General features: G+C 42.7%; 1 protein-coding gene across 21 annotated transcripts in view; it reads right to left on the reverse strand.

The window, feature by feature from the left end:
* MSI2 (musashi RNA binding protein 2) overlaps window positions 1-18890 on the reverse strand; it is a 568377-nt gene that overhangs the window by 102376 nt on the left and 447111 nt on the right. For all 21 annotated transcript variants that reach the window (XM_026710316.2, XM_087925665.1, XM_087925606.1 and 18 more), the window contains one exon: window positions 17911-17993. In XM_026710316.2, the coding sequence (XP_026566101.1) occupies window positions 17911-17993 (83 nt within the window). The remainder of the gene's footprint in view (window positions 1-17910; window positions 17994-18890) is intronic.

Genomic DNA, 18890 nt, shown 5'->3' on the forward strand with positions numbered 1-18890 from the left:
GAAAACAAAAGCCGTTGTTGCAATCCCTGGTCTTGGTAACATCAGAAAATGGGTAGTCCTTGATTTATAACCTTTATTTATAACAGCATTGAACTTACATCCCGGTCCTCACATTGACAACTGTCACAGCATCCTCATGGTTACGTGATCCTCTTTTGGGCATTTGGCAACCAGCTTGCATCTATGACAGGCTACAGAGTCTCACGGTCATGTATCACATTTTGTGACTTTATTTGCCTTTTTTCCAGCAAAATACACCCCTCGGATAAGCTAGATTCAGACTTACGACTAGATGATTTGTTTAATGACCACGTGATTTGCTTTATGACTCTGGCGATTGGGGCAACTTGCTTACAAGAGTGACTTGTTAAAATCAGAGTCCAATCAAACCTCGGAATCTACTTTCCAGGCCAATGTACATTTTCCTTGTATCTCACTAGCTAGGAAATATATGCAGCGCAGTGACATAAACCCAAGATCCTGTTTCTTTAATACTAATTATGATCCAGAAAAGCATACGCATTTCCCACTCCAATATTTGTATGTCACGGGGTAATCACTGACATCTTCCAGGCACTTCTGTTTCCATCACTCTGTCTGATATTAAAAACAAGCTAGCCTGCCTAAATTGACAATTAAAGAGAAAATGAAGTTTGGATTAGCGTTGTTAAAAACAATAAACGGAACTATTAGCTTTCCAAGCCACAAAAATGAGCTACTGCCGGTATCTGACAGACAAGCTTAATTTATGATGTTCGCAGCACAGAAGGACCATACAATGGGAATCCCGGTAAGCTAATAAGTAGGTTTAATTAAAAAGAAGGAGAGAGAGAGAGAGATTGAAATAATAACAACAACATACTGGGGAAAGCCATCTCTTTATGCTCTCAAGAAAAAAGCTCTAAATGTCCTCATTTCCTAAAAATATTTGTAAGGAGGATGTCAATTGACCATTAACAAGGAAAATGTATGCCCCCCCTAAAAAAAACTGGGGGCTGTCCTACAGCTCAGATTTGGCTGCCAATCTTTTCGACACCCTGCAAAGTTGAGGCTGGATGTATCACATTTAAGAATGGGCATCTTGTGTAAAAGGTATATGTAAAGGTTTCCCTGTCCAGTTGTGTCCAACTCTAGAGGGCAGTGGTCATCTCCATGTTTTAGTTGAGGGAGAAAGCATTGCCTGAAGATACTTCCTTGGTCATAGGGTGAGCATGGCTATACACCGAGGCGCACGGAACGCTGTGACTTTCTCACCAAAGTGGTACTTATTTATCTACTCGCATTTGCATGCTTTCAAACTGCTAGGTGGGCATGAGCTGGTACAAGGAATGGGAGCTCCTCCCATTGTGCAGTGCTTGGGTCTCCAACACAGGCTTTTTAGCGGACAAGCTCAGCATCTTTAACCGCTGAACCAGGTGTCCAAGAATTGTTTAATAATTCATGAGTGCCCGTCATTTCACATCTGTTTTAATCTAGTGGGAGATTGAGGCCTGGAGACATGAAAAAGATTGCCCAAGGGGCAGGCTGAAAATCTTATAACCCATTTGTTTCGAATAGAAGAGAATATCTGTAGCTCAGTGTTTAACTATGGTGGTCCTTGGTGTTCTCCAAGCTTGCTGTATTCTTGCAGACGTTTCATTACCAAACTAGCTAACATCATCAGTGCTAGTGAGTGTGAGGTTTGCTCTCAGTTTATATTCTAGTTGTCTGCCCTGTCAGTGTTAGAGGAAATGTTCTTGATGGTCTCTTGATTAGGCTGTTGTTTACTGTTTGTCTGAGTTGGTAGTTCCTTGATTGGGTATTATTTACCTCTCATTTATTTACTGCTTACTTGCTAGTTTCTGAGTGACACTGTCTGGCACAGCTGACGAGCGCCTTCTCAGACATCTAGCCAAAGCCAGCTAAATGAAGCAATACCTTTCCCTTTCTCTGTCTCCCTGCCCAAGGGAGAGCGAAGGACATGGAAAGGAAAACAAGAAGACAGGATGGATCTTACATAAAGGATCCATTCAGCAGCCTTCCAGTTTTCAGTGATAATATCTATTGGACCTGCCAGGATGTGATCAGGGAATCTTCAAGCACGGCTAGAGCTTGATCTGGATTGAATGTAGCTTGGGCTGTTATCCGACAAAAGGGTTATCGTTAAAGGGTTTCTGTGAAACAAACTCTCACATGTGAATCAAAAATAGGCCAGTAAATTCCTATCAGTGCTCAGTTTCTACCGCTAATCCACTGTAATGGGCAAAATGTACTTTACACTGGGCACCAATGCCAAGCTGGAAGGCATTTCATTTCATTGGCAGGTGGCTGCACCTTATACGATCCCAAGTTCCCTTAGCACATTGAACATTATTCTGCTTTAATGTTTTCATCATTAGGCAGCCAAAATGGTAGCTAAAGTGTTACACTTTTATTTAAATTTGGGGAGCAGAACATCAGGTCATATTGGAATATCATACTGTAACCATCAGCTAAATTTACAGTGAACCGAAAGGAGAGCAAGCAAAGAAAGGGAAGTCTTAAACGTGCCAAAACGTGCCTTCAAACTTGGCACGTTTAAGACTTGTGCACTTCAACTCCCAGAATTCCTCCTCCAGTCATGTTAGCTCAGGAATTCTGGGAGTTGAGGTCCACAAGTCTTTGAAGACCCTTACCTTAGGTGGCTAGAATTACAACTCCTCCAGGCAGGGGTGGGGATTCAAATTTTTTAACAACTGGTTCCGTGGGCATGGCTAGGTGGGCGTGGCTAGGTGGGTGTGGCCATGTGACTGGATAGGTGTGGCTTTCTTTCTTTCTTTTTTTTTGGCAGCACCCTCCCACGCTCCATTTTTGGGCCTCCTGGGCTTCAGGGAAGCCTCCAGGAGGGTGTTTTTAATCCTAGGAAGCTTCCCTGAGGCCCAGGAAGGCAAAAACCAGAGCACAAGGGGCCACACAGTACACACACACAAACACACACACACACACACACACACACACACACACACTGTGCTCCATTTTTGGGCCTCCTGGGCCTCAGGGAAGCCTCCTGGGGGAAGCTACTCTGAGGCCCAGGAAGGCAAAAAAACGGAGCATGGGGGGGGCATCACCCCCTGTGCCCCTTTTTGCCTCCTGGGCCTCAGGGAAGCCTCCTGGGCGAAGCAGTAAAACCGCGAGGGGGATCCTGGCATAGCTGATCATCGGAAGAGTTGGTCGTTGGGAGGGGAAAAAAAGAAATACCTTGAGAAATGACTGGGTACATGCATGGTAAAGACTGACTGGGAGGGGAAGGACGGGCAGGGCAGGGCCAGCCAGGGGCACAATTTGCCGGTTCTCCGAACTGTGCAGAATCATAACAACCGGTTCTATAGAACTGGTCCAAACTGGTAGAATCCCACCCTTGCCTCCAGGGCAGGGGTGGGATCCGACCGGTACCACTACTGAAAGTTCTGTTGCTCTGCGTCGTGCACGCATGTGTGAGTCGCGCGAGTTGCAATTTACGACCTGCTGAGCTGCCTGGACAGCTGAGCAGTAGTGCGCAGAGGTTGGAAAAGCCCCTTTTCCCTCCTTTTTCAACCACAGCTCTGTCGCGCAAAGCAGCTGCGGTTGAAAAAGCAGGAAATAAAGGTCAGGTAAGAGCCCGGGTGGGAGGGCTGGCCAAAACAGCAGCGTACATAGAACCGGTTCTATGTATGCTCTCTGTTTGCTGCTTTTCAGAGCAACTGGTTCTACAGAAGTGGACAGAACCGGCAGAATCTCATCCCTGCTCCAGGGGTAGGATTCTACCAGTTCGGCCCGGTTCAGGTGAACCAGTAGCTCCGAGGATCATCTGTGAGCGAACCAGTTTGCTCCGACAATCAGCTATTGCGCCCGCCTGCTCCCGGCTCTATTTGGAAGCGCACACTCACCGAACTGGATGTTACACCAATTGAATCACACATCTGAACCCCTACCCTATTTTTGGATTTACTATATATATCCCCGCTTGTTGTACCATGACAATGTCCTGTAAGGTCAGTTAATTATGAGGGTTTTGTGACTAGAATAACCTGGTCCCCTCTAGATCTGGGATCTCCAGCCTTGACAACTTTTACTTCAACTCCCAGAATCCCCCAGCCATCAATTAGCTCCAATTAAGGGCTACCTAATAGATCAGCAAGAACCAGTTTGGTGGAATCTCCCTCTTCGTGAGATTTTTTTTTAATAAAAAGTTTTTTATTTTTATAACAAAAACAAAAACAAACAAATAAAACCTTTCTGTTCAACAGTGTGTCAGTTGGGTACATATATCTTTGTGCACATAATAACATTATCATACATATTTTACTTATATATGTTTATAATTGTTCTAGTCAGTATTTTATATCACATGTATCACTTATTATACAGTATTATCTTTAACATGGTAATTATTATCTTTCAATGATATATTTCACATTCACTTTCTTACTCTAACTCATTCGTTTATCAGTAATGATGTATTATAAGGTACTTACATATTTCAATTTCTTACTCTTCTATCCAGCCATTCATAAAATAAATTCCAAATTTTATAATAATCTTTTTCTTCTTGTTCTCTAATTGCCTCTTGGTGAGATTCTGAGTCAAGTTGGTTACGATCTCCACCGTAAGGCTATATAAATTATTGTCATGGACATGGGTTCCCAAAAGTCTTTATCACTGAAGTGGGATCCACTTAGGAGGAATTAGTTCAGTGATGGAGTACCTATTTCTTTTTTTTTCATTTTTTTTTATTTCAATCTACATATAACAACAATACATCAACAGTGTGGCATCAATATATCATACATCTCTCATTGCATATATTCATATTAATTCATACTCCTTCAGTATTTATTTTCAACCTTATTCTCTCCAAATGCCTGCCACCACATCAGTTAAACATACCTAGTAATTCCATTATTCAATTTTCTCCGTTTTCATTTTATTTTATTTTAAATAAAAAAAAATTCTCCTTTGGCAAGCAGTATGGTTCCAGGTTTCACATCTCAATACAGACATGACCATAATTACCTATTCATTTTATTTGTTTAATTTCACATTATGTCATCCTTATTATTACTAAATATTAGGCTTATCTTACCCAATCCCAATTCATGTTCTCTTAGGAGCACCTATTTCAAATGTTGCAAATTCTGGATTCTACACTAATTTGCAGAAAGATCAAAGAAAGAGAGGAGGGGATAGGGTAGGCAAATAGGCTTCTGGCTTCTCTTCAGGACTGGACTGGTCTCCCACCATCCTGGCCATTGGCTGGAGGTGATGGGAGAAACATGAAATATATATCTCGAGATCATTGGGGGAGAATGTATTCTGGATCACTAGCTTATAACTGGATTCTTCTCGATCATCCAGCCTGCCTTAAGGAACAGCATCGCCCCAGGAGATCTGATTCCATCAGCCTTTTGTAAGGCACTAAAGGCCTGCCTGTTTCCCCCAAACTTTGGGGCTGGAAGGTGAAGTGAGGACGGTTCGCTGATTGGTTTCCTTGACTTACAACAGTTGGTTTATTGACTGTTACAACGACCCAGAAAAAAAGTGACTTATGACCGTCTTTCATACTTACAACCATTGCAGCCATCCCCATGATCACGTGATCAAAATTCAGACACTTGGCAATGGGCTCTTATTTGTGATGGTTGCAGTGTCCTGGGATCACATGATCCCCTTTGGCGACCTTCTGAGAAACAAATTCAAAACCTTTGCTAGACCAATATTTGAATTCAGTTCTGCTGTCTGGAATCTGCACTGTATATCAGACATAAATTCAATTGAGTGAGTCCAGAAATATTTTACCGGAAGAGTACTACATTCCTCTGTTCGCAACAGAATACCCTACACCAGATTCTAAGAGATTCTAAGCTTAGACAACCTTGAACTACGCCGGCTAAGATCAGACTTAGACATAGTACATAAAATCATATGTTCCAACGTCTTACCAGTTAATGAATATTTCAGCTTTAACCACAACCACACAAGAGCACACAACAGATATAAACTTAATGTAAACCACTCCAAACTTGACTGCAGGATTTCAGCAACGGAGTGGTCAATGTCTAGAACTCACTACCTGATTCTGTTGTTACCTGTTCAAACCCCCACTCCTTTACCCTCAAACTAACCTCTATTGACCTCATCCCATTCCTAAGAGGTCTCTCAGGGGCACGCATAGGCGCACAATCGTGCCTACCGTCCCTGTCCTATTGTCCCCAATTATTAGTTCCTATTTCTTGTATTTAAACTTATGTTTATTCTTGTTTTTGTTATATTGTAAGCTTTTGACAAATAAATAAAATAAATAAATAAATAAATTCAATGGGGGAGCCAGATTTACTAACAGCCATGTTACTAACTTAATAACTGTGGTGATTCACCTAACAATGATTGGCAAGAAAGGTCATAAAATGGGCCCAAACTCACCTTAACAAATGTCTCACTTAGCAGCAGAAATTTTTGGCTCAATTGCGGTTATTAAGTCAAGCGGTCCCACGACTAGGGCACTTTTAGTCCTGGCACACATGATTATTTTGTTGTTTCTGCTTGTGAACGCCTAACTGTCATGCCCGTCGGAATCTGAATCCGAGGAGGAAGCTGAATAGCTGACAGGGAGTGGGAGTGTGGCTCCATTGGCTGTGGAGAAAACTGGGGAAGAGCAAAGTCCGGCTGGGCAGAGCAGGGAAGAAGTAGAATAAGGGAGACGGGGTTCAGAGGAAGACCCAGGCCAACCCTCTAGGGCATGCAGGGAGAAACGGAGAAGAGAGCAACGTGGGTTGAGTGGCTTACGGGGCGGAAAGGGCCCTGATTCCCTTCATTAGCCACACCTGGGAGTGAAAGTTTATAAGAACTGAATGCTGACTGAGGCAGCTGCTGGGAAAACATGACTTTATCCTGTTGTCTTTGCTTATCTGTGTTCCTGCCATCTTCCCAGCCGTGTGGGTTTTGCCGTGCCCTGCACATCTGGAATTCTTGCTCCTGCCCTGTCCTTACCTCATTTTGGCTTGAGTGGACTTATAATTACAGTTTGTGTTGACCATGTTTTGGACTTGATTCGTTATAGTCAAAGGCTGTTCCTGGGAGAGTTTTTCTCCAACCAGAAGGTAACCTGGACATTGGGGGGCAAGTTGGAGCTAATAAAGGGGCTCTTATAGATTATCCGACTCTGTTGCCTTTGTGCCAAGCCTCGGGTCATCACACTAGCCCTGCTCCAGAGTGTGGGGAGAGGGGTGCCTAGACCAACAATATAAGTAAACAAATAAATTAGGCTTTACTGTTCTTTTTAAAGCATTACATTTTGTACCATGCCTCAACAACCGAGTAAGTGACCTTGATGGAAGGAATACAAAATGACACAGAGAAGGGGAGGTGCTGGGAATGAGCTAATCAGAACGAAACACTTTTAAGGATTTGCAAAAGTCCAATCTGCTGCTACTCTATTGTACGGAACAATTTCAGAGAGTGGGAGGGGGAAAAAAAACCCCTCAGCCTTTCCCTTCACTACACACAACGTGTGCGGTTTCTATTACTGAAACACCTCCGTGTCGCAGGAAGGTTATTTTAGGGTGCCTGTTGTGCTTTCTTTTTATGCCTGGTGGGAATAATTTTGCTCCGACACAAATAATGGGCTTCGCTGATTAAGTCCTTTGCTGGCATTTGCTTGCCACTTGTTTCGTACGCCATTTGACATTCTTGGGTTATAAATGGCAAGCAAAGTGGAGCGAAGCCGGTAAAATTAGCTCCCCAGCCAGCCTGAGGCTAGAAATAGATTCACCCACATGGCGCCTGAGTGTTCCCAGCTCTCTCGCATTTTAGGGAGCAGCAAATATCTAGGAAATGTGGCGGAATTTCATAAATATGAGCTTTTGTTTAGAAAACCAACAAGGGAAGAGTTCACCAAAGGATGCAGCTCAGTTATTTTCTAGTCACCTCTGCAAAAGAGGATGCGTAGAGTTTCCAAGCCAGCTGCGTCTCTCTTCCCACACACCGAGCTGAGACTTCCTGATCAGATGAGTAATTAATCCGCAGGCACTTTCCAATGACAGGGAAAAAAATCATCCAACATCCAACCCACCATCTAGATTATGGGCCCTGACCTATCCTAGGTAGATAGCGGAGAGGATTCTTCCATTTGTCTGAAATGGTATATGCTTGAGCAGCAGGTTCGACTAGAAGACCTTCAAGGTCCCTTTCAACTCTGTTATTCTCTTATCTCCACCTTCCTTCCCAGAGGGCCAGTTTGGTCTAGCGGCTAAGGCACCAGGGTAGAAATCAATCTCTCCTTAGCTATGAAAACTGGCGGGGTGACTTTGAGCCAATCACTAGGAAACTGGGAGTTCTAGTTCACCTTAAAGAAGGGGTATCAAACTGGATTTCTTCGAGGGCTGGATCAGCAATGTACTTCTCCTCTGCGGGCTGGCCAGGTGTGTGTGTGTGTGTCTGTGTGTGTGTGTGTGTGTGTGTGGTGGGGCGGATGACTCCTGCAGCACTCTGCTGACTGAAAACAGGTCCTTTTTTTGGCCATTTTTGGCCTGTTTTTTTGGCCTGTGTTTGGGTCATTTTTCAGGCTGTTTTGGGCCCATTTTTCCACCCGGTTTTGCTTGGTTTTTTGGCCCAGTTTCAGCTCATATTTTGGCCTAGTTTCGGCTGGCAGAGTGCTGCATACAGCCCGTTTTAGCTGCCAGAGGCACCGTGGGCCGATCCTTTCAGATTTCCAGGCTGGATTTAAGCACCTCACGGACTGAATCCAACCCACGGGCCTTGAGTTTGACACCCCTGCCCTAAGGCATGAAAGCCAGCTGGATGGGCCAAACACCAGGAGATGGTGAATTCTAGACCCGCCCTAGGCATGCAAGTCAGCTGGGTGACTTTGGGACAGTTCCTTTCTCTCAGCCCAACTCATCTTGCAGGTTAAGGTTGTGGAGAAAATAGGAGGAGAAAGCAGCATTAGATATGTTCACCATCTTGAGTTGTTTATAAAAATAATAAAGGTAGGATATAAATTAAATATAGAAATAAATTTCTGCTGAATCTTAAATGTAAGAACCACATTTGTGGAAGAATTGTCATGTTCATTGGAGAGTAAAAACACATATAGGTGGTCCTCGACTTATGACCGCAATTGACCCCAAAATTTCTGTTGTTACGTGAATCTTGCCCCTCTTTACGACGTGTCTTGCCATAGTTGTTAAGTGAATTGCTGCAGTTGTTGTTACCCTGTTTCTCCAACAATACGGCCTCCCCCAATAGGAAGTCCCAGCATGTTTTATAGGCATGAAATGAAATTAAGCCCCTCCCCCCCAAATTAAGGCCTATATTAAAACATGCGAAATGGGGGGGAAATGGGGGGGGCCCTTGCCATTAGGAAATATTTTTGTTGCACACTCAGATATGGTGCTGCCTGCGTTGACCCCGATACGAAGTGCCCCACCAATGTCGAGGTCAACATCCAAGCCGTTGCTGCCTGCCCAAAGATGCAAGGGGGGGGGGGAATTAAGTCACCCCCGAAAAGACGGCCTAGCCATTTTTTCGGGACTCAAAAAAAAATTAGACTCGGCCTTATTATATGAGAAACACGGTAGTAACATGGTGTCTGTTTGAAGTCCCAGAGCATTTTCTATTAAAAGGTAAAGGTTTCCTTGCGCAGTCATGTCTGACTCTAGGGCATGGATGTCTAACGTGCCGCGTCATGTTGCCGTCACATGATGTTTCACAATATTTTTCCTGTTTGCAGAGCTGGGGTGCATGTGGAGCATCTGACCCACGGGCCGCCAGTTTAACATCCCTACTCTAGACATGGTGCTCATCTCTATTTCCTGGCCGAGGGAGCCAGCGTGGTCTGAAGACATTTTCCGTGATCATGGGGCTAGCATGGCTGTATGCCAAAGGCACACGGAATGCTGTTACCTTCTGTCATGCCCCTGTCGGAATCTGACTTGGGGAAGGAAGATGAACAGCTGATAGGGAGTGGGAGTGTGGCTCTGTTGGCTGTGGAAGAAACTGGGGAAGGGCAAAGTCCAGCTGGACAGAGTAGGAAAGAGGGAGAGCAGGGGAGAAGGAATTCAGAGGAAGACCCAGGCCCCCTCTTCATCCTAGGGCATGCAGGGAGGAATGGAGAAGGAAGCAACATGAGTTGCATGGCTTACAGGGGAGGAAAGGGCCCTGATTCCCTTCATTAGCTGTAGCTGGGAACACAGTGTATAAAAAAGGCAAGCTTGCATGCAACTTGGGAGCAAACGTGACTTTATCTTGTATCATTGTGGCTTATCTGGGTTCCTGGCATCTTCCCAACTGTGTGAGTTTTGCCGTGCTTTCAAGTCTGAAATTCCTGCTCCTGCCCTGCCAAACTAATTACTTCAGTTTGGTTTGTTTGGATTTTAAGTTACAGTTTGTATGTAGCTTGTTTTGGACTTAATTTTCTATAGTCAAAGGCTGTTCCTGGGAGAGTTCTTCTCCAGCCCGAAGGTATTCTGGATATTGGGGGCAAAGTTGGAGATCATAAAGGGTCTCTTATTGCTTATCTGACTGTGTTGCCTTTGTGCCATGCCCCGGGTCATCACACCTTCACACCGAAGTATCTAATTTATCTACTCACATTTGCATGGTTTCGAACTGCTAGGTGGGCAGGAGCTGAGGCAAGGAACAAGAGCTCACCCCGTTGTGTGGCGGCGCATCCCATATTTTATAGCCCCTCCAGTTCTTGCTTGAAAGCAAATGGTATTTCTTTGCAGATTTTTCAATTGTTCCATTGTTGCTATTTTATCATGTCATTGCTTGCAGTCAGTCTGTGTGATCTTCTTGTGGCAGCTAACCAGGTGGTCTACTGTTTCTTCAGCTACTTTGCAGAGACGGCATTTACTGTCTATTGCTGTCTTGTCGCCTCTGGCTTTGTATGCATCTGTTTTTAAAGCCTGGTCTTGTGCAGTTAGAATAAGCCCCTAATTTGTGACTTTCTTCAGCTTTCCTGCTTTCCGTCATTGCGGATCTTCTTGTTCTCTGCTTGGGCCTACTCATTTCTTTTTAACGTATTGGCCATGTAATGATTTTCCTTGCCATGTCTTTTTCGATTCTTCATTTTGGTCTTCCTTATAGGCTAGTTTCGTCTCTCTTTGGTATTCAGTAAGCCTTCATGGTGTACGAGGTTCAGTGCCTCTTCTTCACAGTCCTCCAGATACAAGCAATCCTCAACTTAATAATCGGTTGAAGTTATGACAGGCCACCCAAGGGCTGCTTACAAACCAGATTTGAAGTTCTGACAGCTAGGCCCATCCCTGCATTCATACGATTGCATTTTGGGTTGTTTGTAGTGTCCTATGGTCACATGACCTCAATTTACAATTTATTTTTATTTTGCCAGAAACCGGTGTTGACTTACTGGTTTCTGCAAAACTGTCTATTGTGGATAACGGTTTTGGTTAACGTCTGCGTCGTTTTATTTTACAACTGTTTTTGTTTAATGACTGCTGCAAAAAGATGGTAAAATCGGATGTGGTCACAAGGTAAGCCGCTTAATGCCCAATGCAATTTGCAATCCTAATTCCAGACTGAAGTATGGTTAGAAATTGAGGACTATCTGTATTCTTCCAATGCCTTTTCCCTCCCTCCAACTGTCCGCTGTCCTTTGCAACATTCCATGCCCACCTATGCGCCTGACTCTGTCAGTGTTGCTGTGTGTATGAAGAGCATGATTCATTGTTATTATTTTTCTGGTCTTCCTATCCAGGGCTTTTAGTTCTGCTTGAGTCTACTCCACTATTCCAGCTGTGAATCTAATGACTAGAATTGTTCAGGTGTTAATTACCTTGAAATTATTTCCTTCATTGAGTTTGGACTTTAAGATCTTCTTCACTCCTGTTATGTATTCACTTCTAACCTTCTTCTTGACTTATAGTCAGCTTGAAGGATGCCCAGGTATTTGATGTTATTTCCGTAGGTCATCTTGATTCCTACAGTTTTCACTATTTCCTCCCCTCTCGATGGTAAGGATGGCAACAGTTGCCCATTCCAAACTCCATTACAATATCTTGGCTTTATATTCAGACAATGTTTAGCAATTGGATAATTCTATTTCGGATGGTGTTTTCCCATACAACAGTTTTTTAGCAAACAGTCTTGAGTCCTATAGCCTTCTATAGATATCCAGGAACTCCATCACCTATTGTGGTTCTTGTTGGCCTGGACAATGACCAAGCTGGTATAAGTTTTTGTAAGTTATGTCTTGTTTATGGGAGACATCCTTTGTCTGGTTCCTCTGACAAGAGTTGTCCAGCACGGTTGAACCTTTGGCATAACTCTCATTTTGTTGTGGTTTGCCGGCAGCCTGTGCAGACGGCAGTGGGATCAAACAGTGGGGAAGAATGGGGACCAGTCAGGGAGTCTGGAGAGGACGCGGACGAGGGTCCTGTGTCCAATGCAGAGATGGGGCCAGGACCATCTGGGAGTGGGGTGCTGCCTTCTGAGCCTTTGGAGACTGGCAGCAGCAAGGCAGAAGAATAAGGGGAGCCTGTTCCCAGTGTGCGTGTGCGCAGAGCTGCTAGAAGGCAAGAGCAGCTGAAACAGAAGGGGCGAATTGGGAGTAAGGCTGTGAGGTGATTGCCCCTCCCACAAGATATAAAGGACAGGCAAAGATGACAAAACCTTTGCAGGAAGCAAAGTAGTTCATTCAGTTCAGATTCATTCTTGAAGCTCTTTACTTCAGTTGGTTTTTTTCCAGTTCATTGGACACTTCTGTTATTGGCATCACTTCACAGGAAAGAAAGGAGGGTGCTCATCTCGAGTGACTGTTTGAGATTCATTACCTGCTAGGAATGAAAATACTCCCAGCATTGCAATAAAACAAGACTTGTTTTTAAAATAAGCGTGTGCATAATTATGGTCTCGGAAGCCTTGGTCTGAGCACATCTTCCTCAGAGCACACATATGCCCCACAACAACATCAAAATAGTGCCTCTTTGGGGATAATAATATTATTATTATTGCCACTGTTTGCACAGTTAACCAGATTTTTAGACTGGATTTGCATTTTTAGCCGTTGATCAAGTGTTTCCTAAGGACCTGGGATAGGTAATGTTCAGTGGTGTTAAAGATATTTGTATGGATGTAAGCTTTAAGTAAAGCTGCCTTTTGCAATTGACTGAGAATGATTTATTGTTAGAATGCAGGTTAATTCTGCTCACTGCCTGGAGTTCGATCCTGACTGGCTTAAGCTTGACTCAGTCTTCCATCCTCCCAAGGTTGATAAAACGAGGACCCAGATTGATGAGGGCAGTATGTTGACTCTGTAAACCACTTAGAGAGGGTGGTAAAACACTATGAACTGGAATATAAGTGCTATTGCTATTATCATTAGGCCCCTTTCTCAGCCATCTAACTGTGCAGTTCAGTTATTTCCACCAAAGTTAAAACAACTGGTGCATCTGGATCACCCCTATTCCAACCACAGTTTTGAAGGCCAGCCCTGATATCTCCACCTGGAGAATGAAACAGATCTCTTGTTTTCATTTCAGATGCGTACCATATTGTGCCGAAAAGAACAATATGAAGGATATTATTTCATAGCTCAGTGAAAAATTAGCAAGTCAAATATTGAATTGGCATAGCATATGCTAAGGAGACTGTTTTGATCTTATCCAGCTTAAAAATAAATTCCATTATTAAATTAAAAGTTGGGAACAGAGATCAGACCAATAAATGAAAGACTGGAAACGCATTTGGGAAAGCAAAAAGGAAAGGTAAGAATCTTTAGCTGGAAATGTTAAAGGTACCATACTGGTTAAAATATAGGATGGGTTAACTAATCTTCCTGATGCATTGTTGTATTGGATGAGCTCTGCATTTACTGTAAAGCTCTCAGTCTTTTCTCTGGTCCAGGCAAAAAAAGTGATACAGAATAACAAAGAGGGAGGGGACCTTGGAGGTCTTCTAGTCCAACCCCCTAGAAGATCCTATACCACTTTAGACAAATGGTTGTCCAGTTGCTTTTAAAAGCCTCCAGTGGCGACACATCCACAGCTTTTGAAGGCAAACTATTCCACTGGTGAATTGTTCTCACTGTTATGAAATTTCTAGATTCCTAGTTTTAGGTTGCTTCTCTTCTTTGTTTAGTGTCCAGCTGTTGCTTTCTGTCTTGCCTTCTAGTGCTTTGGAAAATAGGCTGACCCCCTTTAAATTGGAGCAAACTTTGGCTGTATTATATTTATTTGCACCCTGCCCATTCTCCAGGGAGCCTATGGTTATAACCAGTGTTTCTCAACTCAGCAACCTTTTAAAATGCATGGACTTCAATTCGCAGAATTCTCCAGTCAGAATGGGGGATTTTGGGATTTGAATTCCAAGTCGCTGAGGCTGGGAAACCCTGGTTAGGAACAAGAGTCCTTGGATGAGGCTAAGACACGGGTATCAAACTTGTGGCATCACATTGCCGTCACGTGATATATCCCAACTTATTTTCCCTTTGCGGAGCTGAAGTGGGCGTGGCCTGCGCATGATGCATCCAAGTCGCAGGCCGCCAATTTGACACCCCTGGGCTAAGAGATAACTGGACCAGAAACATACATTTTATTTTAAGCAGAAATGCAAATTCAGGTCTAGTGCTCTAATCACAAGGTCTCTTTAGCTGTCTTCCAGTCCAATTTAGCAGCAGTTTTTAAAAGGTCTTTTTTCCATTTCTCCAAGAAGTAGATTGCCTTTCCTCAGCACAACTACATTCTCCTTCCTGGGTGCCTGTTTGTCCCTCACTTCAAACAAAATACTCCAAATGTACAAAACGCATCGAGCTTTGTGCTAATTAAAATTCTTCTCTGTGTTATGCCGATCTCTGATTGCAGGTTCATAAGGGGCCATTCCATGATGCATTGCAGTAGTTACTTCTGAAATTGCAGCCTCAGAGTATATATTTTTTTCTTGAATGTTTGAAATCTTGTTGACTGAAACGGCTTTAATTACATCAGAGGAAATGTTTAAAATTGCCCTGATTGTAGAGGTGGCATTGAAAAGACCATATTTACGGTATCATTTTATGACGTCTCCTTAGAAGTTGATGCAATTCAAGAATTGGAAGGTGGTACAGGCTTAGGTTTGTCACATTTGAAAGGACATCAATAGGATTTTTAAAACAAATACTGCTGGGATCAATAGCTGTGCACCGAATATTTTAAATTGGAATTTATCCAAACATCAAAAATTGTGAACTCTGGGTTCATGAAGCTTAGATAAAGGTATTATTATATAAAACTGAAAGGTGAAAGCTATGCCTTTTTGTTGGTGTATGTTGCATTGTTGATTTGCATTGTTTGTCAACATCTAATTTTTTTGTTTTTTTGTTTTTCAAGACAACGAAAAAAGCTTTTGAGAAGCATGATCAAATTATCTGCAGCTGTTCTGTTTATAATTTGGGGATCTATCTATCATTTTGGCAGTGGTTTGCTCTCCAAGCTTGTTTCAATTTAGCTTCTGAACACTTCGTTACCAGACTGGGTAACATCCTCACAGGATTTTCTTGACCTCTTTCTCTTTAGCTTATATATATATATGTCTGGTGTGCCAGTGTGGTCAATTGGCTGTGTGGTTGGTTGCTCATTTGGTGCTACATTTAAATTCTGAGTAGCTGATTAGTTCTCTTGTTGATTGGTTGTTCGAGTTGTGTGGTTTCTTACATATTCATATGGTGAATTTAAATCAATATACTTGTTAATTGCTTCTCTATCTATCATTAATTTATGTTAGATTATACTGCTAACCCTGATACCCATATGCATATGTTTTCCTTATGTTAATTGGTTTTGAATAATAAAATACATTGGAAAAACCTGGGCCGAGTGAAAAATTAACACTTGCTGACTTAGGAGAAGTAACTGCACATCAAATTTTCACCACAGAAAGGCTAAGTGCAAAGTCAACGGGGGAAGCCAGATTCACTTACCAACCGTGTTACTAACTTAATAACTGCAGCGATTCACTTAAAAACTGTGGTAAGAAAGATCGTAAAATGGGACAAAACTCCCTTAACAACTGTCTTGCTTAGCCAACACAAATTTTGGGCTCAATCGTGTCATAAATTGAGGACTGATTGTACATTGCCCAACAGGCATTCTCAAGTTGAAAATCTGATCATAAACCTATTTCCCTTGTGGCTTTGGTCTTCCATTGGAATTCAGATTACAGATTAACAGAGTTGGAAGGGACCTTGTAGGTCATCTAGTCCAACCCAGCACTGCTATTTCCCATAGTCACTAGATCAGCTTTACAAGAGATGCTGTGACATTGCTGGAACTATGCTCTGCAGCCATACCATTCAGCATCCTGCATTCCATAAATGAAATAGCAAGTTTCCTTGGTTGCTCATTCTTATATACCATGGATTACTGCCCAACAATCCAGGTTTTCTACTATTTCATGTTATGAGGGGTCCTTGGTGCTCTCTGTAACATCATCACTGCTAGTAAGGAGTGTTGTTTGCTGTCAGTTTATATTTTGGTGACTTGCTTGTCTGTGTGGGTGAGGGCGGTCTTAGAGATTCTTTGGGCTGTCTGGTGATGGCTCTTTGGCAGTTCCTTGACTGGGGTATTGTCTGCTTGAAGTTAACCTTAACTAACACTGATGTTTCCTAGTTTGGGTAATGCAACATCTGCAAGAAAACAAGCAAGCTCAGAGAGCTCATTTCAACTCTGAGTTACAAATATTCTCCTTTATTATTTCACGTTAGTTTTGTTCCACTGGACTGTACTACATATCCATGTTTATCAGCCTTGGCCAATTTAAGATGGGTGGGCTTCAACTCCCAGAATTCCCCAGCCAAGGCTGAGAAACATTGATCTACCTTGTATTAGCAGGCTATCTCATACCATATTAAACTATGAGACCGCCCAATATTAATGCAACAACTTTCAGGGGTTCCAGATACCATCTTTGTTTTCTTTTGAAGCTAGACAGGCGAGGAAATAAAACAGAGGCTGTCAGTCAGTTATGTGTGAGCTCCATCACTTGAGCTGCACACATTCCCAAGAAAACGGCCAACCTCCCTTGGATACGTCTCTGAAGCACGAGACACCAGCCTTCTGAGACTTCAACCGTTATTGTTTGAAATCTTCACCCACCCCAAATAAATGCTTAATCTGCTGCTATTTATATCCATTTGCATTTTGTTAAAGAACAGCTGCCACTCAAAACACATTCGGCAACAATGATTATCTACACAGGCAGTTGTAGAAGAACATAAGAGAACCTATCGCAGCTGTGCATACGCTAGGAATGTCACTGAAAAGGTACTTTAGTATTTCGGCATTCTCCTGAAGGCTGAAAAGGGGCAGTAGCTTATGAGGGACAGGCTCCAAAAAATAGAGAAACTGTCCTTTCTACGGGAAAACAGAGGCCTAAAACACAGCTCTGTAGACTAAGTATCAGTGGGAGAAAGAATGTTGACGTGTGGTTGGTTCATAATTATTATTATTGTTACCTTTATTGTCAGAGTAGAACATGTGTACAATGAGATTGGCTGAGCCTCCTTTCATGCACACACACACACACGCCAACACAACTCACAGTGAGGACAGAAGTCCCTAACCCAGTCCCAATCTTCTTACACTATGTGACCTTGTTGCACAATGCGCCGGCCCTGCAAGTCTATCATACTATGTTGAGATGAAGTTATTTTCCATTCAGAAATCTGACAGCCCACGGGTAGAAACTGTTCTTCAGCCTGTTGGTGCGGCTGGCTATTCTTCTATATCTCCTACCCGATGGTAGGAGAGTGAAGATGCGCTGACTGGGATGTGAGTCACCCTTGAATTTTCTCACTCTTCTAAGATAGCGAGCCTTCATAACACAAACCATCCCCTCAAGGGCAACTCTCACTGGCCAGAGATTTTTTTTTTAAAGGCGCCATTTTCTCAAAAATTAGAAGCTCCCACTGGGAAAACTTACCATTTTATTATTGATTTCATGAAAATGAATCTCGCAGACTTTTTCCACCACGTCTTCGTTCTCAAAAGTTACAAAGCCGAATCCTATTGAAAAGACAGAAAAAGAAAGCATTAAAAAAAAAGGACGGTAAACAAGGTTAGATTTCTTTTTGGATTGCTTGAAAAATAAATTACTCTGAGGCACGTTGAATATATCATCAGAACAAACATGTATTGACTAGACATTTTTTTCCACAGTGGAATTTTTTTTTTCTTTTGGGGGGGGAGGTATCACATTTTTAAGAAAAAAAGAAAAAATCTTTAAGATGAATATGGATTACAGTCAACAAGAGGCTGTAGAGATGAAAATAAGACATACTTCTCTATTCCCTACCTCCAACACGATCAGATGTTCCTATACATTTAAATACATACTTTAAATGGGATATATTAAACTTGAAATTAAAAGGGCATAAAAGATATGTTATGCCTGACAGATTCTGAGTAATAATTCTCCTTGTTCAGGAAGCTCTACAGCAGGGGTATCTCATTTTGATTGTGGACTTCAATTCCCAGAATTCCCCAGCCAGCCATGCTCCATGTTTAATTGTTTTCACCTGTATCTAATTAGTGCCCTAATGGCCACACTAAAAATTTAATTGACTCATCCAATGTTTCTCAAGCTTGGCAGCTGGAAGATGGGTGGACTTCAACTCCCAGAATTCTGGGAGGGGAATTGTGGGAGTCGAAGTCCACCCAACTTCCAATTGCCAAACAATCGGGAACAATCCACTACCTACTGCCAGGAAAAGGGTGAGCTTACCAAGCTTTTCTTTCTTTCTTTCTTTCTTTCTTTCTTTCTTTCTTTCTTTCTTTCTTTCTTTCTTTCTTTCTTTCTTTCTTTCTCTTTCTCTCTCTCTCTCTCTCTCTCTCTCTCTCTCTCTTTCTTTCTTTCTTTCTTTTTGTGCAAATGCACTGGAGGGAGCTCTGAGCAAGCCCATG

The sequence above is a fragment of the Pseudonaja textilis genome, chromosome 1 (assembly GCF_049901715.1).
Source record: "Pseudonaja textilis isolate UNSWEBS1 chromosome 1, rPseTex1.2, whole genome shotgun sequence".
NCBI lineage: Eukaryota > Metazoa > Chordata > Lepidosauria > Squamata > Elapidae > Pseudonaja > Pseudonaja textilis.